At 45.3% G+C, this 26300-nt stretch overlaps 1 protein-coding gene and 1 long non-coding RNA gene across 7 annotated transcripts in view; one reads left to right on the forward strand and one right to left on the reverse strand.

Moving 5' to 3' along the window:
- LOC136792729 (uncharacterized) overlaps positions 1-2886 on the reverse strand; it is a 29521-nt gene extending 26635 nt beyond the window's left edge. For all 3 annotated transcript variants that reach the window (XR_010836997.1, XR_010836996.1, XR_010836995.1), the window contains exons 1-2: positions 2611-2886; positions 940-1013 (exon numbers count right to left, since the gene is read on the reverse strand). This is a non-coding gene — a long non-coding RNA (uncharacterized lncRNA). The remainder of the gene's footprint in view (positions 1-939; positions 1014-2610) is intronic.
- A 638-nt stretch (positions 2887-3524) lies between these two features.
- The window catches only part of PTPRM (protein tyrosine phosphatase receptor type M), a 760161-nt gene continuing 737385 nt past the window's right edge, over positions 3525-26300 (forward strand). For 2 of the 4 annotated variants that reach the window (XM_059041253.2, XM_067015652.1), the window contains exon 1: positions 3537-3968. In XM_059041253.2, the coding sequence (XP_058897236.1) occupies positions 3896-3968 (73 nt within the window). In that variant the 5' untranslated portion in view covers positions 3537-3895. Of the gene's footprint in view, positions 3969-26300 lie in introns of all 4 variants that reach the window. The other 2 variants (XM_059041256.2, XM_059041252.2) reach the window with 2 other exon arrangements.

The following is a 26300-nucleotide window of genomic DNA, read 5'->3' on the forward strand; positions in this document are numbered from 1 at the left end:
TTCAAAATTCATCACGTATCACTGAATTTAAAATATTAAAGAAAATGTTAAGCTTTTTATGAATCATTTTATTTCAGTCTTGGTATTCATAATCCTAATTTGTAGTTTGCATTTTACTTCTAGCAGATATCTTTGAATCATTGGGAAGAAAGGAATTTTCAGCAAATATAGAAAAGTAATTTTAATTTTCTGATTAAAAATTTTTGAATTTACGTTTTTGATGAAAATATATACTCAAATTTTGCATAATTTGAACACACTAATCCTTTCTCAGTGTTTTCCAAAAGAGCTTTCTGTGATGACGGAAATGTTCTATATCTGTGCTGTCCACATGTGGCTACTGAATACTTGCAAGCACCTCTGAGGAACAAAACTGGGTGAAATGTGGCTATAAATGTTCCATACAGAACAGATCATTGCTATCACTAGGACAAAAATTATGTGACAGTCTCGATTAGGGCAACATATGAGCGATTTTACTAAAATAAAGGCAAAATAAAACTTAAGGAATAAATACATAATAATGCATGAATTATGTATGTCTTTTTTATTATTGATCCATACAGCCAGACTACCAACAGAAAATAAAGATACGCACAATCATATATTCAGTTGTCTTTGATATTTTGCTGTCTTTTGTCATATGAAAACTATAGGCTTTCTTATCTTTCAGTATTGTTATCTTTGTCAAGGTAGGAAGATATAACATATTATAGAATAGTTTGCCAGCTTGATGAATAACTTCGAAATATTTAGACATATGATGGGGGCTGGCTTGACAGCACCCCTAACTGTGACCAGCCATTCTGCAAATGTCACTGTTGTCCTCAGAGAGACAGGAGTGTCCTGTGGTTGGATTAAAATTAAAAAAACCTCCCCTGCTGAAAAAAAAAAGTGACAAGAAACGTCCTATTGGAAGGACTCCTACAGCATCCTTACCTTAGAGGAAGTCCAATCCATTCCTTTTGAAGAGAGGCCTTCCATTTGGGCTCAGTGATGCTTTGGCCAGTTACCTGGAAGAGGGAGTGAAGAAACAGTAGCTGTTAGAATTGCCAGGGAAGGAGCTGCTGGCAAAAACCCCACCACTGTTTGCAGTGCGGATTTCAGGCTAATAAAGGCAGAGTTGGCTTAACACTGTAATGTTTAGAGATCAGAGATAATAGAAATTCATTGGGTCTCCCACTGAGCTTTAAGTAACCTGAGGAAGGGACAGGGCATCTTCCGGTTACTTGGGTAACAGCACTGGGAGTCCCTACAGGGCTTTCTCCCCACTGGCGAAGGGACCCCTATCTGCGCAGCTGTCTTCCATGCCCCCACCCAGCCGACTCACACACGTCCTTGCCCCGGGGTGAGGTGCTCCAGCTCTAAGGCTGTTCCATACTTTCTCCTGGGGGTCCCCAGGGACATGAGCGCCAGATGCCCACAGTGGCAACTTGCTCATTCATACACCCTATAATGACTCCACCTCACCCTTCTGTCTCACTTTCCCATTCCTCTTGTACTGCGTTTCCTGGGATTACTCCCCCAATAAAACCTAAAGCCACTTATACTTAAATCCTTAACTTCAGGCCTGTTCCTGGGGGAGCCCAGCGTAAGACAACCTCCAGCACATAGCTCAGTGCCTGGTAGATATATGACCTTCTTGGATATTTGCTGAAAGAATTCGCATACTTTGCGAATGAAATCCTACCTTCATATTACCTTCTTCACCCAACTCAAAGAAGGAAAATGACTAGATTGACATCTCCCTCCTTATCTGGATCCATCTCACATCTACTAATACAACAGCTCCACTGAAAAGCACATGACCATTCAAATAAAGGAAATTTGGGCTCCATCACATCACAGGACCTCAGCACCAGGGAAAGCCCAGGTGACAGACCCTCACTGCTGATCCTTGAAGGTATGTGACCCACCTGCCTCTCCATACTTCAAATGTTATTTTGCAATCGAGATAAGGCTCAACAAGTACATATTTGGGAGAAGAAGCAGGATGATGTAAGGTCCGTAGTATTAAAACGTCAATGATTAATACAGAGCCTTCGAAAGAGCACTTCTGATAAGGATCTAATAAGTGGAATTCTTCAAGAAAGAGGAGCTGTTCGTTGGACACCAAAATCAAAAGTCCAGTTCCTCAATTTGCCCTGGGGAGGTGACAGCTGTGACATATCCTTGTCTGTTGGTTCTAGCGTCCACTGGAGACAGGGTCGAGGTGAGAGTGGGATCAATGCACTTTCTGGGCCCTTGTCAGTACCGGCAGGGAGCCCGGGGCTCACTTGCTTCATGGGTTTGCCCTCTTGCTGGCGCGGTTCCCCGCCCTAGAACACCGTGCAACTCACGGGTAGTTACTTGGTTTCTAATTTAACCTCTTCCCAGGCCTTCTACTGCTTTCAGTTAGCTAGGCCTGGCCTCTGCAGCTCCTTGTATGTTATTCCAAGGGAAATAGAATTTCCCCCAACTACCCCGCCTTTTTCTTTTTTCTTTTTTTCAATTTTACAAACTGAACCTCTTTACTGAAGCATTGGAAGCTACTTTATCCACTTAATGAAATAGGCATTCCACACCCCAAATGGTAAATTATATATTTCAAGACATCATTTGATTCATTACCCACGCCTCCTCCCGCGTTTCCCAACACTTTGCACCAGACACAGAAATCACAGGTTACGTAGGTCCGTGTGACCGCCGCCTTCCGTGCACGGCCCGCGGCTCGCTCGGGCCCACCCGGGACGGCTGGGACGGAATGAAGCGGCCGAGCGTGTCCTGCTCAGAGGGTGCGAGGTTCCGGGGGCAGGAGCGCGGGTGTCCCGCGGGGCTGCCGGTGCGCTGCGGGGTCTCGGTGCCCGCGGCCGCAGCTAGCTGTCCGGGCGCCCGCCAACTTCGCGGCGCCCGCGGAGCGGAGAAGCCGCAGCCCCTCGCAGCCCCGGGATCTGCCGGCTCGCCTGGACCGCAGCCGCCGGGGAGCGCGGGCCCCGCGACTCCCGGTGCCTCCGGCCCTGCCCGCCGACACTGCCGTCCGGCGCCGGGATCGGAGCTGCCTCGCCCGCCCGCCCGCGGGGCCGCAGGCCGCTGTCTTGCCCGCTGCCCGCTGCGCTCGCCAACTCCCGGCGGCCCGCGACCCGGGACAAACTTCTGGTCCAGGCGCGGCCCCTGCGCGGTCACCCTCCCGGAAGCCGGCCGCGAAACTGAAGCTGCGGCGGGAGGGAGCGGGTGGCACCGCCCGGCCGCCGCTCTCCGCGCGGTGACGCCGCCCCCGCGGCCACCCCCCGCCCGGCTCCCCCTGAGGCGCCGCGGCCGCCGAGCGCCTGGCGCGGGCCGGCGGGGCCGGGCGCTCACGCCCTCTAGCGGGCCGCGGCGGCGCGGGCGGCCGTGACGTGGGCGCTCCCTTTAGCCGGCCTGCGGGGCACCGCCAGTCAGTCAGGGAGCGGGAGCCCCGCTTGCAGCCGGCGCGGGCTCGGCCATCGGCGCGCCGCCGCCCGGGGGCTGGCTCGCCTGGCGGCGCAGAGGCGGCGGGCGGGACGCGCGCGGCCACGGCCCCGGCCACCGCGGCGCCGGAGGCTCGGGTCCCGAGCCGGGGAAGGAGAGCGGCGGCCACCGCGGCCGCCGGCACGGAGGGCGGATTTTGGCTCCACGGGCGCTCCCTCCGCTCCCTTTCGCAGCGGCGCAGCTCCGAGCGGGGCCGGCGATAGGGCGGGAGGACCCAGGACCCTCGCCCCCAGCCCCGGGAGCCGCCGGAGTTGGGACTTCTGCAACTGTTAGCACTTTGGGCGTCTGGTTCTGGTTTTGGCTGTTCACCCTCCTCTTCTTGTCGCCTTGGAGGCAAAGCTCCCGGCCGCCCTCCGCCCTCGCGCCCACCCAGCGCCGCCGGGAGCGGCCCGGCGGTCCACTCAGCACCATGGGGAGACTTGGGACTTGCCTGGCGACTTTGACCGGACTTTTGCTAACTGCGGCGGGGGACACGTTTTCAGGTACGCGGGGCTGCGTCTGCCGGGGCCTGGGGCGCGCGGGCCGGAGGGGTCCCGGGACGCGGGCAGCTCCCGGTGGCAGAGCCCCAGCGGCGAACAGCAGGGCCGGGCAGGGGGCGCGGCGGGCCGGGCACCGCGTCTGCCCGTCCCCAGCGCGGGCGCGGGACCGGCGGGGAGGGCGGGCACCTAGCGCTCTGGCGGGCCGAGCGGACGAGTCCCTGCGCTGGCCCCGGAACCTGGCCCCCGTCTCGGCCCCCGCTCCTCCGCGGCCTGGGCGCGTGTCGGGTCGGACGTTGCCACTCGGAGTCCCGGGTAGGTTCCGAGAGCAACAGCAGAAAACTTTGCCTGAAGTTGGGAGTTGCAGCCGCCGGCCGCCGGGCGTGGGCGCTGCGCGGTCCTTCCCACGGCGAGCGGCGGCCGGGCCGGGTCGCCGTGCCCGCTGCGCCCGCGCGATCGCCCGACCAGCCAGCGGCTCCGGCGGCGGCGGCGATCGTCGGTCCTCCCCCCGCCGCCAGGCTCCTCGCGGTGGCCTTGACCCCGGCTCGTCCCGGCGGCTGCACGGCTGCCCGGGAGAGCCGAGGCGGCGTCCTCGTCGGTCCCGGCGGGAGGACCGGCGGCCCGGAGGGAGTGGCCGGCCCGCAGGCCCTGGGCCGCCGTGGCTGTGCCCGCCGGGCTGCCCCTCCGCACCCTCGGCCCCGCGGAACGCCCGGCCGGGGGCAGCGGTCAGCCCGCCTCGCGGCCCGCGGTGCCGCCGGGTGGGGAGGAAAGGGAGTGGCGGGGAGGTGCCTGCTTCGCGCGGGCGGTCGGAGCTCGGAGAGCTCCTTGCCGGAGGACGCGTGGCCGGGAGTCTGGGGTCAGGAGGGGCGCGAACCCCGCACGGTGTTAACCTGGAACACACGTGGATGGACAGCCGGCGCTTGCACACCTGCACACTAGCACACTTTCTCGTGTGTGTCAGTTTCATTAAGGTCTACGTAGAATGGTGGTACTGGGCTTGTTTTTCTTTTAATAAGAAGTCTGCTATTTGGCCTTGAACTTGGGTTGCAAAATAGGTTTCTGTGTTTATTCGGGAGGAATGAGTAAGTTGAACTTTTTGTTTTTTAAATTTCAAGAAGGACACCTTCACTGACGGTAAAGCGCATATTTTAAAACCTTTCAAACGTTTGCCTTTGGCTGTCAGATCTGTGGAAACGTACATCTTTACTTTCCCGCAGCCCGAGGGACACGCAGGCGCAGAGGCTGTGCCCTGGTCGTCCCTGAGCCCAAGGACCCTTGACCACAGTTGGCCGCCGCCAGGAAGCCAAGCGTGGAGTTGGCTGCTCGCTCTATGCTGTCAACTTCAGTAGAGAAATACCCTTTTCCCAAGTTTAATATGTCCTTAACTGTCTGGTAATTGCACGTGCGCCGGAGGATTTAACAAATTGATCCACTGCTGTCTGTTATAAACTTGATGCAGATATTGGCCTGCGTTCTTTCTTATTAGTGAATTATGATGTAGATTCGCCAGTTGTAGAGCCTTGTAACTCATTAGTGTTAGAAGCCAAAGATGAGGGCCTTAGTTGATGGTTTTCTCTTTATTAAGAATCCATAGCTCCCTGCCTGGGATTTGTTTCAAGTTAAGCTGTGTCAGAAAGCATTTGGATGGATTTTCAAGTTGTGGGAAAGGGGGTGGAAAGAAATATTTATGTAGCTTATTTAAATGATCGGTTTCTCATCATTAAAAGGGACTTCAGCCTATATAGTACTGATCTGTGTCCTTATTAATGTTTATGTAAATTAATAGTCAAACCAAAAGAGACTTTTTTTAAAAACTCAATTTTAGCCAGATTTTTCTTTCAGAGGAAATATGTCATTCTGTTTGTTTGTTATCATACCATTGATTGAACTGTGCCTCCTTTTCATTTGGAAGCCAGAGTTATCCTAGTATGTTAGAGGGTTAAGAGGAAATGAAGGGCAGTATCCCAGAGAGAATGCTTAGCAACGATGAAATTAAAAAAATTGAAGTTGGCAAAATTTGTGTGTGCAAGGATCAGATAAACTGCAGTGCATTATTTATGCTTTTCCTCTCCACTTTGGGTTTTAGGTAGAACATGTGGGAAGCAGTTAATGCTTTGGAAAAGTCTTTTTTTTTTTTCTTTGTATGTTGGGAAAGTTAATTCTGATGTTATGAGTGACATTGACACTTATTTCTCTTTATGAGTCTTCTGGACATTGAAATACTTGGCTGTTGTCCCTGACATGGGGATCCTTTTAGAGACAGAGGAGCTCGGTGGTAAGTGGTTGGAAGGCAAAGGCAGTTATTTTTCCTTCTTGGTTCCGATAAAGCACTTACATTCACTGTTTGTTGAATAAATTAGTGATGTGACTTCTGATTATTTGCAAACATTCAAATTGTATGTGAACTGGCTGACACAGAAGGGAGGGAGAGGAGAGATTGTGAGACTGGCTTGCATCCTCCCTTCTTTTGAAATTAACATTTTCATCACCGATTTTTCTTGAAATAGGGGGCACCCAATGGACTGAATCCTGAGGTTTTATGTAATCAGTGGAGGTTTTTTTTTTGTGTGTGTATGTGTGTGTAACTAAGATTTATACACAAGACACTTTGCTATTTCCCCTCTGCATCCTCATATCCTCTTTTAGAATGCATTCAGAATTGATGTGATTATTGATTAATCATTTCTGGAAGGTACTACACATAATTTGAATGCCAGATATCAGAAATAGAGTGCTAAACATATTGGAAGAAAAAAGAAAAGAATTAGGTTTTTTGTCCAGGAGGACTTTTATTAAGTATATATAAACATTCCATTTTAAACATCACTTTCCATGTTTACAATTTCTAACTTGTTAGGCAGAGTATTGGAGGGTCACTTTCTGCCTTCTATCTAGGCTTTGAATGATCATCCAAAATAACTTCTGTAAAAAGATATACAAGTAAGAAGCGAGGAAGAAAGTGAAATCATTCTTGCTTCTGCTTGAAATTCTCTTTTCCAGATTGAGAAGCCACATAACTGGGAAGTCATTCCTCTTTGACCCATTTTCTCTAAAGCCAAGTTGTAATATATCCTATGCGAGGAAGTGTTTGGTTTTATATAATAATGAGACTGATATGGTAAGGTCTGGTAAGCAAGCCTTGGTTTGCAGAAGTAGAAATGCAAACAGATTGGTCCTTTGCTTCCACCGCAGTATTTGGAATAGACTAAACCTTAATATAATCTTGTGAATTTGAAACTCTTCTTGAGAAATTTCTTTTTTAAAGTACTCTTTTAAGGACATTTGTAGGAAAACATCCAAAATCTGAATGGAGTCTGTAGTTGAGTTAGTAGAACTGTACCAATATTTAGTTTCTTAGTTTTGGATAATTCGACTCTGATTAAGTCAGATGTCAACACTAGGCGAAGGCGGGTGAAACATGTACTTGAAATCTTTGTACTGTTTTTACAATAAGTTGAAAATTATTTCAGAAAGAAGATTGTACAGTTCCTTTTACAAAGAGTGTGAATAGATTTGTTTAGCAGTTTGATTTATTTTTTCTTTTTCAGATAATTAGAGTCATGACATTTTATATTTTTATGGTGCTTTAATGAGATTGATAATGGATGTGATGAAAAGATTTCACGTTTAAATCAGGGCACATGGTAGAAATATGCCAAGAAATCACTTTAACATTTTTAGTGTTATGTGGTTATGTGGATGTAAAGAAGTATTGCTTGAGCTTAATCAATTGTTCTGATCTCGAAAAATCACAGGTTTTAGTCTCTGATGTTTTCAAAGGGTTATTTTACAGATTTTCAGCAGAGAAGTTACTTACATATATTGATATGTAGATACGTGTGTATGTAATTTGAGTAATTCTAAATGAACAAGTAATCTGAATTATGTCTTCACATGATATGAACCCCACCTGAGTCTCAAGTACAGCCTTTAGTTTTGGGAAAAGTTGGTTTTAGAATTTAGGTACTTCTGTGACAATTCGATAAAAGTTGATGGCTTTACTGGAAATTGTCATAGTTTTATAACAATTGTAATACATTCCAGGAATTGATAGGCTGTACATATCTGTTTCAGTAGAGGCACTGTTTTGGATTAAGCGTTGTTTTCTCTCGGTTTTTGTTTTAGGTTTAGTTTTCTCGAATAAGCGTGCATTATCTAAATATCCTAAGACAGTTTTAATAAGTAGTTTACATAGTTTTTCAACAGTATAACATTTTTTTTAAGGTGGTGTCTATCATGCTTTGTAGAATAATAAAGAGGCTGCCTTCCTTAAAGACAGCCTCTTCAATAAGTGGTGCTAGGATTCTTCCCTATGAAAACCAACTTTCCCACAAACTTTTCTCCAGAGGCTTCTTATATTTATGACCACAACCTATTAATAAGCTTATTTTGTAAGTGAGAGAAGGTTTAATTACTAATGTTTTTCAAACTCACCAATGAAAAGTTTAAAGAAGATGCAAAAGCACATAAACCTCCCATCAGAAGAGGATGCTGCTTCTCCAGTTCCTAAGCTACTGCTGTGGTTTAGCGTTTAGTCATCAGAAAGCCTGCGTGTATACTGTTGCTCCGAAAATCAGTAGGTAGGGCTGGTGTTAGGTGGGGAGCAGGAAAGCTTTAGTCATTACCCTTGTAGCCTGTGGTCCCCCCGCCATCCAGCGGGGGCGGCTGGCAAGGCCAGAGCCTGATAAAGGGGTGGGAACGTGGGAGAGGAAAACGAAAGAAGAACACAGGCCTGAGAAGGGAAGGGTTGTGTGTGCTCACCTGTAAGAACACAGGTCTGCAAATCCCGGGAGGCAGGGTCACTGCTCTTCTCCTCTCTTTGCTGTTAAGGGTGAAACGTATAGAGAGTTTAGGGAGGAGGATCAAAAGAGTGACAAACGGGCAGGGAGAGCAGGTGACAATCCTACACGTTGGTGGCTTTAGGTGGCCTGGGGGAGGGTGTGGGGTGTGTTCAGCCTGTGCTGCTGGTGAGCTATGTGTATACCTGTGCTGCTCAAAACCAAGCGTGCCCGAGGGTCACTGGAAGTGGTCCTTCCCAACTTGGTCTCTATGGCCGGCATGGTCTGATGTCCAAGGCCCCTGGAAGGTCCCACAGCATCCCCAGGTGATCCTGGCCATCTTTCGAGAAACGTTGTTCCAAAAGAGCAGTTCTTAAAGTGTTGTTCTTGGACTAGCAGCCTCAGCATCACTCAGGAGCATCACTTGTAGACAGGCAGACTCCTGCCCCCTCCTCCCCCCACCCCAGGGGGACAGAATCAGAAAGTCCTGGGTGGAGCTGGGGGTGGGGGCAGCAGTAGGTGCTAGAACTAGCCCTCCGGGAGCTTGGGATGCCAGACAGAGTGTGAGTTCTAAAAGACCTGGCATCCTCATTCTGCATTTTCAGCCTCCCTTGACAAGAGCTGAAAGGACCTAGGGATGAAAATATAACTCACATCCATGCACTTGTGAACACCCCTGCCCCCCATCAGCACGGCCCAAGTTATGAACAGGCCGATGGGATGGTGCTGTGACTCTCAGCTTGTTAGGGGAAACCGCCAGCGTGACGTTTCAGATAATGGTCTTATCTGGGGAAGATACTGGATCCAGCCAGTTGTGAAACGAAAATGAAAAAAAGTCTCCTCTAATTTTACTTACCACAGTGTAAAGTTTTAATTAAATCTTGCAGTCACTATCAGCCACTGGAAATTTCTCTGGGTTGATACTGTGTTTCGAAGATATTTGTTGGCTTGTTGTAAGAAGGGCGTAGCCCAGTGCACTTATTAAAATGATGCTTTTAATTCCAGTGGATGTTTATTGAGCACTTACTGTTGGGAAGGCCCCTTTAGGGAGTCGGGGAGGCATTGGGGGTGGTAATGGGCAAAGATCAGAAAGATACAGTTAACCGTACTTAAAGTTGTCCAATTATTAAAAGTTTTCAAAAATCTACTGAAATCGAAAGAAGCAAGGACTGTCTTAGGCGAGAATGAGAAATTTGCATAAAATTTGGAATTTTAATATGGGAATGTGACACTTTGCCTTTGGAAATGAACTTCACTTCCAAACAGAAAAGAGAAGCTTTTCAATATATATCTCTTTAAAGTACTGATAATGTACTTTAATGTATCCCCTAAGATAGATCCTCTTTTCTCTGTTATCCACAAAAGACAATCTCTGACTCTCTGTCATTTAATGCTTCAGGTAAACAAAATCTATTGTGATGTCATTTAACAGGTTTGTCTTAAAAACACTGTCACCAGTATGGTACTGGCACAAGAACAGAAATATCGATCAATGGAACAAGATAGAAAGTCCAGAGATAAACCCACACACATATGGTCACCTTATCTTTGATAAAGGAGGCAAGAATATACAGTGGAGAAAAGACAGCCTCTTCAATAAGTGGTGCTGGGAAAACTGGACAGCTGCATGTGAAAGAATGAAATTAGAATACTGTCTAGCACCATACACAAAAATAAACTCAAAATGGGTTAAAGACCTATATGTAAGGCCAGACACTATCAAACTCTTAGAGGAAAACATAGGCAGAACACTCTATGACATAAATCACAGCAAGATCCTTTTTGACCCACCTCCTAGAGAAATGGAAATAAAAACAAAAATAAACAAATGGGACCTAATGAAATTTAAAAGCTTTTGCACAGCAAAGGAAACCATAAACAAGACCAAAAGACAACCCTCAGAATGGGAGAAAATAGTTGTAAATGAAGCAACTGGCAAAGGATTAATCTCCAAAATTTATAAGCAACTCATGCAGCTCAATAACAAAAAAACAACCCAATCCAAAAATGGGCAGAAGACCTAAATAGACATTTCTCCAAAGAAGACATACAGATTGCCAACAAACACATGAAAGAAAGCTCAACATCATTATCATTAGAGAAATGCAAGTCAAAACTACAATGAGGTATCATCTCACACTGGTCAGAATGGCCATCATCAAAAAATCTAGAAACAATAGATGCTGGAGGGGGTGTGGAGAAAAGGGAACCCTCTTGCACTGCTGGTGGGAATGTAAATTGATACAGCTACTATGGAGAACAGTATGGAGGTTCCTTAAAAAACTACAAATAGAACTACCATATGACCCAGCAATCCCACTACTGGGCATATACCCTGAGAAAACCATAATTCAAAAAGAGTCATGTACCACAATGTTCATTGCAGCTCTATTTACAATAGCCAGGACATGGAAGCAACCTAAGTGTCCATCAACAGATGAATGGATAAAGATGTGGTACATAAATACAATGGAATATTACTCAGCCATAAAAAGAAATGAAACTGAGTTATCTGTAGTGAGGTGGATGGACCTGGAGTCTGTCATACAGAGTGAAGTAAATCAGAAGGAGAAAAACAAATATCATATGCTAACACATATATATGGAATCTAAGAAAAAAAAAATGTCATGAAGAGCCTAGGGGTAGGATGGGAATAAAACACAGACCTACTAGAGCATGGACTTGAGGATATGGGGAGGGGGAAGGGTAAGCTGGGACACAGCGAGAGAGTGGCATGGACATATATACACTACCAAACGTAAAATAGCTAGCTAGTGGGAAGCAGCTGCATAGCACAGGGAGATCAGCTCGGTGGTTTGTGACCACCTAGAGGGGCGGGATAGGGAGGGAGATGCAAGAGGGAAGAGATATGGGGACATATGTTTATGTATAACTGATGCACTTTGTTGTAAAGCAGAAACTAACACACCATTGTAAGTCAATTCTACTCCAATAAAGATGTTAAAAAAAACAAAACAAAAAAAACCACTGTCACCAGACTTTCAGATAATCAGTGGCAGGTGGAGTGCTCTCCACGGGGCAGGCGGGCCTCCAGGTCCCTGCTCCTCTGGCCGCCATCCCCAGCCCAGCACTAGATGTAGCTGCATCCTCAAACCCACCTGCCTGCGCGGGGGTGGGGGGTGGGGTGGGGGGAAGGCCCAGCCTCACCCGCAAGGCTTCCCGGAGGCATCTACTTATAGCTGAAGGAAGGCACGCTCTTGATGGGCCTTCACCTGCTTGTAACTCATTCACATCAAAAGAAATTCTTTAGTGGAAGTTGCTGCATTCGTCGCACTTCTCAACACTGACCTCAAGACAGCTTTAGACTCTGCCGTGATTGCTTCTTTTTTTGGCTGTATCATAAACGGCTGCTGTTCTGTGTATAGCAGTGGGACTTGGGGAAGTAGTATACCTGGCAACTAACTACCTAAGAGTTCGTGGTAACCTCTGGTGCCTTCGCTGTCAGGCCTTTCAGTAATTGACCAGAAGAGTGGCCACCAGCAGGTGTGTGTGACATGTTCACGAGGAATGGGGATACCGGCGCTTATATCTGCAGGCGATGCCTTCTCCAGCATCACCGTTTCACATACATAATTCAGGAAGTCATTGAAATTTGCATGGACATCTGGATTCAGTCCATTTTTCTGCTTAAAACTGAGAAGACTCCTGAGTCGTTAGAAACTTTTTCTATGAAGCAGAAGGTTTGGGCCCCAAGTTGGAGGCAGGGGGAGGGTGGAGGATCTGATGCAAGGCTGTGTCACTTACCTTCAGGCTGGGGCTCCAGGGAAGGGAAACTGTGGTGGTCAATGATCCAGAAACTGCAGCCGAGAGCAGACGGGAGTAAAGTTGTCAGAGACTTGTCAAAATGGAGAAGTTTTTAGACTGTCCCTTGGAGAAGGAGGCTAGCGTTTAACAGAATGATTTATTTAAAAATACAACAGCCTGAGCGGAAGCAAAGCATTTGCTTTGTATGGGGCACAGAGCAGAAACACTTATAGAGCATCGGTTTTTCTTCAGATGGATGAATGCTCACTTTCATCTCTTTCCTATTCAATATGCAGAAAGCAGATTTATTTCAGACAGTGAAAAGAATATGTTTTCGTTTGGGTTACTGTGGATGTCAGAGTCCCGGTACTTCTTCCCGGTTCCAGTGGTGGAATCAGAACAGGGTCTCGGGTGGGCTTCTGACCATGGGGGAGGGGGCTGGAACACACCCTTCCTGCAGTCCAGTCTCGATGGGTTCTATTTGATCTCTCTTCTCAGTTGGTGTAGTTTGAGATATTTTAAATCATGTCATAACCACATGCTTGAAGTTCGCTCATTGTGATATTCTCTCTAGATACAAAACTATAAAGTTGTCTAAAGCATTTCTTAAAATAAATACTCATAATGTATAAAATCAAGTTACTGAAAAGTGTTTAGCATGTAGTAATCACATAGTAAATTAATAAAGTTAATAAATATTTGCTGAAGAAATGATTGAATACAGTTCCCTTAGGGAAGAAAAAAAATCAAATTACTTCTGCTTACTGCTGTTTTTTAAATCTTTCTATCAAGTTTGATTTTTTTTAAAGCATTTGTAATCATCTTAACAGAAGGCCCAGGTTGTGGGTTCGGTGTTTGATACCCTTAGCAATTTATAGGTGCGTAAAGATTCAGTTGCTAAATTTAAAGGAAAACAGTTACCTTTTGTTAATTAGATGTGCAAAAGTGAGCCTATAATTTTATCGTTTATAATAAAAATCTATAAATAAGTTATTGCCATAAAGTAGAATTTTGGTATAATACTGACCTCTAAAAAAAAAAGAAATTTACTATGTGGTAGATTGACCATGTTTCTACTCTAGGGGCATTCGATTTTAGTTACTGGTGTGTTAAAAGAACCATGTATCACCAGTAAGAAGTTTCCATGACAGGCAATAATGTGTATCATCTCCTGTTTTTATTTCTGATATAGAATGAAATTAATTGCACCTGCTCAGAGCTCAGCCTGCACCTTTCCATCCGCTCATGTTTGGTTCGCAGGCAGGCTCTCATTCCTTCTTCACTCACTGTGGCATATTCTCAGGTGATGAAACTTAATAAAATGTGGCTGCTTTGACAACAATCTTGTGATCTGTTCTCCACTTCCTTGACTTTTGACACCTAGGTCTAGGAACATGGTGTGAAATCTCCTCAATGGACATCCATTGGCATATATCCTGTGTGTGTGTTATGGAGGCTCTTGCCCTATTTTCTCTGTTTGTCAGTTACCATTTCATCCTGTTTGTGTGGCTTTTTAGAGAGCCTCTCCCTTTGTTTCTAGCCCCTGTGGGGAGCTTGCTGAGAGGCCTGTGTTACCCACCTCGGAAGGTTTGGAGCAGGGGTCTGGCCATCACAGTGCGGCTTGGATAACTGGAGGGTGTTGTGGCCTGATGTCAGCTCTGGGGCCCCTGGGGGAGGAAAGAAGAGCAGAGGTGCCTCGGTACGTCAGGTGTTCCTGATTTCAAATTCTGTTTCCGCCACTGAATAGCCATGTGGTCTTGGACATGCTGTTGGATTTTTCTGAGGCTTAGTTTTCTTTTCTGGAAAAAGTACCTTGCAGGAGTATCCTAAAGACTAAACAAGTGGACCAATGCTGCGAGGTTAGGAGGCCTCATGAGGAAAAAGAGGGGACCAGTCAGCTCTGCCATCACCCCTTGTAGGTGTAACCACACGAACTCCCTGTTTTTCTGTCACAAAGGCTTGAATATTGACAATGTCATATGGTTCAAACTCGCAGATCCCCTTTCTGGGTCCAAGACTTTGTTATTTGAGTTGCCTGGGGGCTCTATGGCTGATGTGTATGTCGATGTGCTTATACACATATTTATGTTATAAACATATGGCCAACATTATGTTTTAAAGGAAAAAAAAGAAAACCCTTGAAAATTACAAAGTGACCCCCTCCGAATTGGCTCCGTGAAAAGCCAGCACTGCTTAGTGCTAGAAGGCAGTGTTGGACACCTGCATTGGAATCACCCGAAGCTCTTCTTATAAATGCAGATATGGGGCCACAGAAACTGGTAAAGAAACATGTCCGATGATCTTTTTTAAAAATAATTAATTAATTAATTAATTAAGTTTTGGCTGAGTTGGGTCTTTGTTGCTGGGCACAGGCTTTTTCCGGTTGTGGTGAGTGGGGGCTACTCCTTGTTGCCGTGCGCGGGCTTCTCATTGCAGTGGCCTCTCTTGTTGTGGAGCACGGGCTCTAGGTGTGTGGGCTTCAGTAGTTGAGGCTCACGTGCTCTAGAGCGCAGGCTCAGTAGTTGTGGCGCACAGGCTTAGTTGCTCCGCGGCATGTGGGATCTTCGCGGACCAGAGCTCGAACCCGTGTCCCCTGCATTGGCAGGAGGATTCTTAACCGCTGCACCACCAGGGAAGCCCCCTCCGATGATCTTGATGCTCATTAAAGTTGAAAGCGTACTGGCAGGATGTTAGCAGTTACTCAGAGACCCTGCCCTTTGGAGAATTTATCACATCTTTTCTGACTAGTGTTAAGAAAGCATCTGAGGATGGTTACATGAAGTTTCACGTACCACAGTATAATTGACTGGAGAGTATTTCTCTTAAGAAGCAGAGGCTTTCTGGTGTCAGAAGAGAAAATGAATTACAAAACATGGTATTTTATAGAAACTAAGCCACTTTGTACCCATCTTTCAACTTGGTGACCTCCAGTAAATGTGACATCCATCTGGAATTTTTAGGGTATAATAAAAGAATAAAGATATTTCAGAGAATCAGAACACAGATCATTTTAGATCTTTAGATTTGCAGCTGTGAGCCGAATTTTGAGATGACTCATTCAGAAAAGATAACAAGACATGACGACATTGGGGAGGTAATTTTCCAGCACTTATTTCTATCTGACAGTCATTGAAACATGGATGCTGTAGAAGAATCGGTCTTAGGGGCCCCATAAGCAGGGGCCAAAAGCGTGGCATTTTATTGTAGTCGTTCCTAAAAGACTTTCTAACCTCAAAATGGGCATCCCCGTCTGTTAGAGCACTTGAAGTTTCCACCAGCTCATCATTTTGACCAAGGAAGAAAGGTACTTGTTGAAATGACATCTCTGGGAGTGGTGGCTCATTAAGTCATCTTAAATATGACATCCCCAACTCGCTATCACCTCAGTAAGTTAATATCCTTAGATGTCAGATTTCTCCCTCGTAAAATGAAGACGTTTGATTCAAGGATCTGTAGCGTCTCTCCAAATACTTAGAGAGTCTGATGATTGTCACCTGAGTTCACATTAGTTTGTCAGATAGCACGGTGTAAGGGAATGAGACGTGGATCCTTGGGTCATTTTTTTTTTTTTTTTTTTTGTGGTACACGGGCCTCTCACTGCTGTGGCCTCTCCCGTTGCGGAGCACAGGCTCCGGATGCGCAGGCTCAGCAGCCACGGCTCACGGGCCCAGCCGCTCCGCGGCATGTGGGATCTTCCCGGGCCGGGTCAAGAACCCGCATCCCCCGCATCGGCAGGCGGACTCTCAACCACTGCGCCACCAGGGAAGCCCCCTTGGGTCATTTTTGATAGATGAGGATGAGAGAAATGTCTAGAACAGCGGGTCCAATCTGATACGGCGCCTGATGCAGCAGGAAGGTGCCTGTTAACAGGAAGTGGGTGTAGCAGGGATGTTGGAAGGATTTTAGGCGCTTCCCACGTTTGCCATTGGCTGCCTCTGCTCAGATGTGCACAGATGAAGCCTACTCTTTGCCTCCATACTAGGGGATACAGCTGCCATCCACAGCTGCCACCAAAGGCTCTGCAGCAACAAGGATGTTTAGGCTGGGCTTTTGTGCTTAAATCTTGGCAACATAGATAAGCCTTATTTCAGGGGCTTAGAATTGATAGTAATAAGTGATAACTATATATTGGATGTTCATTGTGTGCTGGGTACCATGCTGAGAGGCTATGATATTCTCAAACCTACCGTTGCCCACTAGCTAGTCAAAGCTTGGCTGAGGTCTTTGGTGGGAGCTTTGGGAGGTAAAGCGGTTTCCATTCCTAACAAAGCCAGGTTCCCTGAGCAGGCAGTGCGTGCACTGTATTCTCTCTCTCCTCCCCTCCCCTCCCTTCGCGCACAGATGCAGGTTGCCTTTTCCTGATTTATGCCTGGATTTGATGCCATCCACCTGTACTGAGGTGTGCTCTGTGCAAAAGCGTTTCAAATGGAGTGTCGGGTCTGTTAGAAAGATGCTGGGTGATGTTTTATTATGTGATGTAGAATCTTTATAATGATCTTCTGGGGAGCTTCCTTCGGGGTCACAGTTCCAGTAAAAAGTTTGAGTTTCCTTGTGATCTTCCTTCTTGTGGACACAGCGAATTGTATAACTCATCACATTTTCCTCTTTACGTGGGCTGTTAGGATGCCAGATTGACATATGTGTGCTGTAGTAGTTAGAACTTTTTTGAACAGAAAGCCTCAGTCAAACTGGACTTCATCAAACAGGGGATTTGTGGGCTCTTGCAACAGAGAAGGCTCTGGGTGGCCCAGCTGGTCCTAGTGGCTCAAGGCAGTCAGGAGAGTTCTGCGTCTCCTGAGCTGAGTCCTCCAGCTCCAAGCCCAGTGGGAAGAGAAATTCCCTCCCCCCAGCGGTACAGACCACTCCTGCCGCGGGGCATATGTGGAGTCAGCTCACATCACCTGTCCCCATTTTAACCTCGTGCCCTGCTTGGCCCTCCCACTGGGCCAGGCGTGGGGTCCGCCTGCAGGAGCCACAGGGAACAAGAGTGCGGAAATTGAGGCTTCTCCACGGAAACTCAGGCTCTGTTACCCACTGGAGAGAGTGGCTGCTGCCTGGGCCTAAAGCCACAAAACACCGAGAGCCACAGTCTCTGCAATAGAACCTTAACTCTGGCTCCTTTTCTGGGCCTGAGTACCCCTCTTCACTTGTCTCACCTCATGCCCCTTTATCATGCTGTGTTTTATATATCATGATAAGTGCATTGAGTCTTTTGGAACTGGGTGGTGGTGGTTGCAGAAAATAAATGAGTTCCAAGTCTTAGCATCTGAGCGTTCGGAACGCAACTTTTGTGTATGTGCACTTCTTTTACGTCTTAGTGACACCAGGAACACGGTCTCAGCTCATTAACAGTGAAGAACGCGGTGTGGGAGGACGTCAGGGAGGGTATGATAGCCGAGTTCAGTAGTTCCCCAACTTATTGTTTAAAGCATCAAAACCTTTTGGTTAAGCAAAATTTTACATAGGTAGAAAAGCATAAAAATCTTTTGGTTAAACAAAATTTGATGTGGGCAGATTTAAAACATGACTCTCCAAATTGGAAAACCAGGTATCTGATGAGCTACTGCCCAGTAACAGATGCCCCCAGGCTTGGTGGCTTAAACAACAGCCATCTACTGTTTTTCCTGTTCTGTGGAGGGATCGCGTGTCTGCTGATCTGAACTGGGGTTGTATGCTTTCTGTATATGTATCTACTCAGCTGACCCTGGCTGGGCATCTGCTGATATTTTGGGGTTGGCTGGCTGCAGGCTGGTCTAGGATTGGCCTCGGCTGGGCCCCCCTTCACGTGGTCCTCCACCCTCCAGCAGGGAGAGTTTCCAAAGAGAGAGCAGAGGGTTGCCAAGGCCTCTTGGCTTACGCTTGGGGAGGGCACATTGTCACCTCTGCCTCATCCTTTTGGTCGCAGCCAGTCACACGGCCAGTCTGGAATCTAGGGTAGGGAAATAGACCTTGCTCTTGGTGTGCGGGGTGGCAGGGCCACATTGTGAAGGGTGGACACAAGGACAAGGGGAGAATGGGGCCCTACACAGGGCTCTGCCAGGCCCCAGGGCCTGCGTCCCGAGATGCCTCTGCTTTGCAGAACACAGTTGGGAAATCACTGGCACATGAAGAAAGGGAATATAGAATTGCAAGACCTGCGTTCAAGGGCCTGCCGGCCACTTGCTGTCCTCCGAGGGGAAGCTGTTGAACTCAGTGAACCCAGTTCCTTTTCTGTAAAGAGGGACATTCTGGGATGTTCTGATTCAGAGGTTGGCTTCAGAGATCGCATATGTTAATGGATGGTATACAAAGGAACGTTTACAAACTGCTGTGTCTCTGGGTGTATTCTGGAAGTGATTAGAGTTTGCTTAAACCTGAGTTCTCATTCTGGCTGTGTCATTCATCAGCGGGACAGTCATTTGGCTTCTCTGAGGCTGGTTTCTTCATCTGTGGAGTGCGATGCTGTCTTCCCTCTCGGTCACCCTGTGGAGAACACAGCGCCCCATCTGTAAGAGCCACAGCCCCTGTTCTTCTTAGAGGCCTGTGACCACAGGATAACCTTGAGCCGTTGTCTGGTGTGTTTCCTTTATGTCTGCAAGCCCCAAAGGGTGTGAGTCCCCAAGCCCCATGTTTTCTTCGATTTGTAATCCGATTTATCAGCTTATTGTTACGTCCTGGCTTCTCAGGAGTAAGGGAAGCAGAAATAGGAATATTTCATGCCACTAGGTGTTGGTCCTTCACATGTTCGTTGCCTCCCAAAACAGTCCTGTCAGGTGAAATGGTGGCTCTGTCATTTGACGGTTTTTTGGAACTGAGGCCCCAACATTTCAGGATGTGGCACAGACAGTGGGTACAGCTCTGTGGATCCCAGGGCACTTCATCCCTTCAGAGCCTCTGGGGCCCAAAGCACAAGTCATAATTTTTAAGTGTGCTTAAGTATTTGGTACAGATTCTCATTTTGGTGTTAAAGACGATTGTAAAGTTGGTGTAACCCAGCAGTGCACTGTAGCTACTGTTATTTTATAGCCTCTGAAATAGCAAATTAGCAGGAAAAGTACTTAGCTTCTAAGTAGTTTGTACTAAATGAATGGATGAGAGACGTTATCCGTATTTTTCACAAGCAGAGGAGGGGTGAATGCTGTTTTCTCCATGGTTTGAAACCCTCTAGATAGAATTGTATTTTTGTAATTTCTTGTGTTTACCATCTGGAGATCAGATATAGGTGAAAAGTGTAAAAACCTTCGCAAAGCTCTTGTCTGTGTGTGTTTGTGATCTCAGGGGCAAAATGCCACTAAGGTCAGTGAGATTTTATTTAAGACTTTTCACTTCAGGTGGAGGTGAACAGGCCTTTGGAGATTGTTGTTAATCACCTTTTTTAGAATAAATTGCATTTGCTTTTGAGGTTGGACAAAGGCAAAGATAGCACGTAGATCCCTATTGGAAGATTGAAAACACTTCAATGAGTCAGGTCTGATTGCAGTCATCACGGGAAAGAATTATTTGGTATATAATAGTTTACAAGGGTTAGGTACTTTGCTTATTTAAATCACTTTTTTTTGTTGCAACATCATTGGGGAGATCTATGCCAAAATAAACCGTGCATTAATAAAAGTAGAATAAGTGAATATTAAGAGGTTATTAGCATCTTACAGAGTGATTTTTAAGAAATTATGGATTTAGGTTTTTTTTAACAGAAGTATTTGTGAAATGATTGTCATTGTGAACAGATGCAAATTTACATGTAAGTACCTATTTTGGAAAGATTCCTGAGCAGCTGGAGGTAAAATGAGGGGGTCTGTCCATTGCTAGGGATGAGGGAGAAGCCAGGACTGGACCTTGGGATTCTGATGTTTGGTTCTACCCCCAGGTGGCACGTGATTTGGGTCAGGTCTCCTAATTGTGTGACTCAGGTCCCAGAAGAATAAAATGGATATTAAAATAACTCCTTCGAGTGCCTCAATTACGAGGATCAGATTAAGTCATTTAAACATTTGCTTTCTCAGCTGCAAAGTCTTGGCCGCTTGTGGTCATCACACACCCTGGGTTGGCTCTTGCTTGGGGTGGCAGCCGGAGTCAGGACCTTCTGGGCGGCTAATCTGTGTGCCTGCAACCCCCCCTCCCAGGCTGGCGTTTAGTGAAAATCAAAAAGCTGCCAGCACCGCTTGGTTGTCTTTTTGCTCTTTATAGATGGGAAAATGCTCTTAAGTTGGCATTTTTTCTTCTTGGGATGCTTTCTGAATGTATCCTGTTTGTTCTCTTCTGGACCAGCCCTCATGTGCCAGGATTATCACTGATGCCTCAGTTCTATGGACTGAACCCGAACACGGGGGGCGGGGAGAGGCATCTTCCATGGTGGGGAGGATAGTTCAAGAGTTGTTTGTAGGGCATCCTTTTCCGGAAACGAATAATTATCGAGGACTAAGCCTGGACTGAGGCAAGATGAGGTCCTCCGCCAGAGGAAGTGGCTGTGGCCTCGAGGGTGAGGACTCGTAGGCTCCTTTGCTCTCAGCCCTTGGGGTCCAAGGGTGTCCAAGATGAGGGCTGGCTCACAGGCACCCACAGAAAAACTCGATGGGCACGGGCAGGCGGATGGCTGGCCTGCAGGGAGCTTGAAGCTGACTCTGCAGGAAGGGAGACCCTTGAGGGCAGCTCCCTAGCCCACAGGGGTGGGTGTTGGTGGAGATGGGACCCCACCAGGGGGCCTGTGGGCACTCCTAGGTGCTATTCAGAGGGAAGGGAGAGAAGTGACTTCCACATATAATCTTTAAATGTTTGGGTTTTTTTTTTTTTTTCCTCTTTTAATGGCATGTATCCTAAGCAGTTAAGGTTTTGAGGTGGTGGTTGTCTCGCTACAGTAGATGCAGAAGGGAAAAGGCCTGGGGAGTTGGGGAGAGGAACCCACTTTTCAGAAGTTTTTAAATTGGAAGATCATTTTGTGGCTGAAGTGGTGTCTCTCCCTCTGTCCCCAGGCTGTGGGGCCTGTTTGCTGCTGTGTTTAAGGGTCTCTGTGCGAGGTGGGAATTTGGCCACAAGTAGGAAAATGTGGGGTGTTAGGGAACATTCAGGAACCAATAATTTCTTCTTTATTATCACACTGGGTATCACTGTCCCAGGCTTTCTCTTTTTCCTTTTCTTCTTTCCTCCTCCACCTACATCTCCTGTAATAGGTGGGTTTTAAAAGAAAGTGGTGAACAGGTATCTGTATCCTGCTGGACCATCATCCCTCTTATTGTTGAGAAATTATCAGTGACAGGCTACTTGGTGTCCTGTTCCTCCTCTGAAGGGTGAGGACAGGACAGAAGGGGTTGGTCCCAACAGAGAGAAGTGGTGAGTGAAAGCATGACCACGGCCATGCCTGTCAGGCACTGGTGGGTGCTTTCTCTGTCTTATTTCTAATCAGCACAGCAGTTCTTAAGGGTTAAAAGATTATAATACAATGAAGGGACAACCCGTGTTTATTGAATACTTAAAATGTCTAGGCATTATTCTAAGTGCTTTTTATATGTATCACCTGGTTTAATACTGATAAGCACCTAAATGACCCCCATTTCACAGGCCAAGGAATAAGCTCAGAGGCTAAGCAAAGGGGCCTAGCTCAGGCAAGTTGCATGGGAAAAGCCTGAGTCTGAAGCCGCCGAGCCACAGAACCTGCCAGTTCTTTGTATCTGACACAGTCAGAATCCCCCTGCACACACCATGGATGCAACCTGCTTCTATTTCAAGACTCTGCATCTCTTTGTATGTATCCCTTTGATTGGTTCGCTGGGAGTCCAGGAGGGTGGACGGATGCTTCAGGCGGACAGGGGTAGTGGTCCCTGAATGACAGGCTGAAGGAATGGAGGAGAATCCCAGCTCTCGGGATGACTTTCCCAACAGAGCCAACAGGTGGATTTACTCATTCTGGAGACAGTGTTGTAACATAACCAGCAAAACCGGTAAGAGTCAGGAACGAGGTTTGCAAAACTGGTAAGAGAGTCAGGAACAAGGTTTAGATCCTGCTTTATGAGCTCTTGCTCTAGTTAAATATTTTTGCTGAACCAGCAGCCAATGCCGGTAAGTTCCAGGAATTGTGGAGCTTGTGTGTCCAGAGGTAAAAATGATCAGACACTTCCTTGCACGTTGATAAACTCACATCTGAAATTTTGCATCATATGTTTATATAGTTGAGAAGGAGGAAATTTATGCCCTGTGGTAAATACTGACATTTTAAGGTAAGGCTTTTACAAAAATCTTATAAAGGCATCCATCAGAGAGAGAATCCAAATACCAAAGGCATTTGATACTTCCATTGGCCATTTAAAAATGCATGAACGAGGTTTTCTTTAATTGAGAGAAATTTTACCTGACTAATTTTTCTTCCTGGGCTGTTATTTACATTTTATTTCTCCATAGAATCTTACCCTGTTATGTTTAAATTTGGGAGTCTTTTAGTGATGACTTATCAAACTTCTCTGCAACAAAAAAATAGGTATAAGAATGAAATTTTAATTCTATTTAATTTAATTTGATCTATTTTAATTTTTAGCAACAGAAATTATTCTTAATGACTTATAAGTTGATGGCTTGATTAGTTTCATTCCCAAAATTGTTCAAAGCAAAAAATTGCAAACCAACTAGTCTCTAAAGGATTTGTTGGCCACTCCTGCACCTTCTCATTTGCTGGCAGGTAAACCGAATAGATCACATCTGTTGGTTGTTAACTTAAAGGCAGCTTATTTAACCAGAATTATAGAAATATTCAGAAGTGGTTCTGAAAACAAAAATAATATTAAATATACATATATATTTAAATAAATATAAATATACATATATATTATATAATATACATATATATTATGTAAATATATATATATATATATGTATATATATATATATATTGGGTTGGCCAAAAAAGTTCGTTCAGGTTTTTCCATACATCTTATGGAAAAACCCGAATGAACTTTTTTGGCCAACCCAATATTATGTTAAAGAAATATATATGTATATACACATACACACGTTTTTTTGGTCAAACCTTAGAAATGAAGATTTAGGCTAATCGGTGAATGAAAAAATCTATGATACCATTCCGTTTATCATAGCAATTCTCATCAAAGCTGTCATTCAAATCAACCTTACTTTCTATCAGAAAAAGTCTAACAGTTTTTAATTTCAAATAAGTGTTAATTTGCATTTTGAGGAAAAGATTTAAAAACAGCAAAAAGAAATATGACAGATTATTAAAAGCAGTTTAGTCAAGTTTAAAATGATGTAGATTTAATAGAATTAATTATATTTTGTAATAAGTTATAAAACCATGGCAAATTTATACTGTTTCTCATTAATTTATAGGAATGTAATATAATGGTCACCTAAAATTATGAGGTATTATAAAGTGAGGATTAGGGTTAAAAAAGCATGCTGTTTTTCTGTTAAATGCGTGTGAAAGTGTGTATTGAACTCTGGTGTTTTACCTCTGGGAATAAAGAATTATGGACATACTTTCAAAAATAACTACATCAATTTCTGAAGATATCAGGATCCAGTTTTTCCTATGGATGTAAAAGAGAGAAGTACGTGCTACTCAAAATAAATTTGACACGGCAGCAAACTAAAACATAGCATGTTTTTGTTAAGAGAAAATATTAACTATTTGCGGGGGTTGACTTTCATTGAAAAGCTTGCTTTATAAATAAATGTTTGATAAAGTGGATATTAACTATTTTACTGTATAATGCAAACAGACCCTAAACTAAATCTCAAGGATTTTTATTTGTGAATTTTTCCTGTGTAATTTGAAAAATGTGGAAAGTGTCGCAATTATTTTGAAAAGAATCAGTGTCAGGAACGTCCACATTTTAACTTGTTTGATGGTTGTTTTATTTCCAGCTAATATTATGCTTAAGTGTGAGTATATTTGCTAAAAAAGAATCATTATATTTAAGTGCATTTAAAACTAATTATTTTGCATTATTATTTACTGGTATCATTAAAAAAAAAAATTCACCAGTTCTTTGGCTGTGAAGTGACTTCTTTATGGTCAAGGGAAGGAAGATGTGTGGTCGTTAAATTTATAATATATCTGATTTTATAACATTCCACAAGGTCTAAAATATTCTATCTCTAGTACGGTACGTTTTCTTACCTTTAAATGAAGTATGGATACAGCAGGGAAAGTCATGGAGCCCTACAGTGAGCGGCTGGTGTTTGAGTCATCATTAAAGAAGGCTTCCTTGACAGTTACAGCTCACATTGTTTCTTTGAAGCCCTGGATGTTTTTATACTGGAAAAGTGTGCCTTCCTTTTATATGGTGTGACATCTGTTGAGAAAGGGCGGGCAGGAAAGGAGGACCTACCTGATGCTAGGACGGGAGTTGGTGCCCTTTCCCCTGTCAGCGCTCTGTACGCCTTAATTTTCCCATAGCCTTAGCTGGGAGGTCCCCTGCCCTGTGGCTCTGTTGGGACTTTCACACTGACACTGGAAATGATGGGGCCAGGCCCTATGACTGGGGGTCTGTAGCCTTTATCTTTCTAGTTAGAGATCTTAATTTTAAAAAGAAGACAATTTTTTAGAGCAGTTTTGAGCTCACATCAACACGAAGAGGAAGATACAGAGGTTTCCCATATGCAGCTGCCACCACGCATGCGTGGCCTCCCCCATCATCGACATCCCCCACCAGATGGTATATTTGTTACAGTCGATGAACTTGCACTGACACATCCTTATCACCTGAAGTCCATAGTTTACATTAGGATTCCCTCTTGGTGTTGTGCGTCCTCTGGGTTTGGACAAATGTGTAATGACATGTATCTGCAATTACAGTATCACTGTCCTAGGAGTCCTCTGCGCTCAGCCTGTCTCTGCCTGCGCCCCTCCCCCGACAGGAAGAGGCAGAAACCCAGCTGGTGAACTTGGGTTTACAGTAAGTCCATGCTAGTCTTGACTAAGTCTGTGACTAGACAAATATTTTATGTTTCTCTGTTTCAGCTCCCCCTCCTGAAATGGAAACAAGTCATTACAATTTAAAAATAATTTACATGGACTTCAGCTTCTGTCATTAATAATTCTATGACTACCAAACAATAAACTCCTGACTTGACATGAAAGAATATTGCAAAAACATTAGTTTCCCATTGTGTAACTAAATCTGCTGGACAATTGGTGGTTTCCAGTTGAATTCTCACAACTTGGAGGGAACACAGAGACACAGGGGGCTGTAGCCGTCCTTCAAATGGCCTGCATGTCTTCAAGGCACTGTATTCATTTGAGATTTCCCTCTGCACTTTGTGTGGCCTTTCTGATGTTTCTTCAGTGGGATGTGGGTAGGAATTGTCTTACTACCTGGATCTTGAAGCACAGGCTAAATGGTTTGTTCAGGCCCTAGAGAAAGCCAGGGGTCTGGTTTCCCTTGAGTTCTAAAGCCAGACAGCAAAGCTTTTGTGAACCCACTACTTGGGAAAATGATGAAGCATATTATCCCTTTACGAAGAGGAAGGCACATTTCTCCTTTGAATCGCTTTCAGAAAATAGAACACCAGCAGCTAGTCATTTTTTTCTTTTTAGTAATTTTCATACATAAGGATATTTATAATGTGCTTTGAGTGGGACTGGAAAACATGGCAGGATGGTGGGTTATCTGAGATCAACCCATGGGCCAGGGGTTGTTTCCAGAATGATGACCCTCTAAAGCACAGGTCTCTAGAATGTGCACCCCTGGAGTGTGGAAAGGGGATGTGTCAGTATGCACAAGGGGGACAACTTTATTTAAATGTGAAAAAAATCCATCCTGAGGGAATGAGTGCCTATGTATGGAGAATCCCCTGAAAGCAATTTGT

The sequence above is a fragment of the Kogia breviceps genome, chromosome 15, assembly GCF_026419965.1.
Source record: "Kogia breviceps isolate mKogBre1 chromosome 15, mKogBre1 haplotype 1, whole genome shotgun sequence".
In the NCBI taxonomy this organism is placed as follows: Eukaryota; Metazoa; Chordata; class Mammalia; order Artiodactyla; family Physeteridae; genus Kogia; species Kogia breviceps.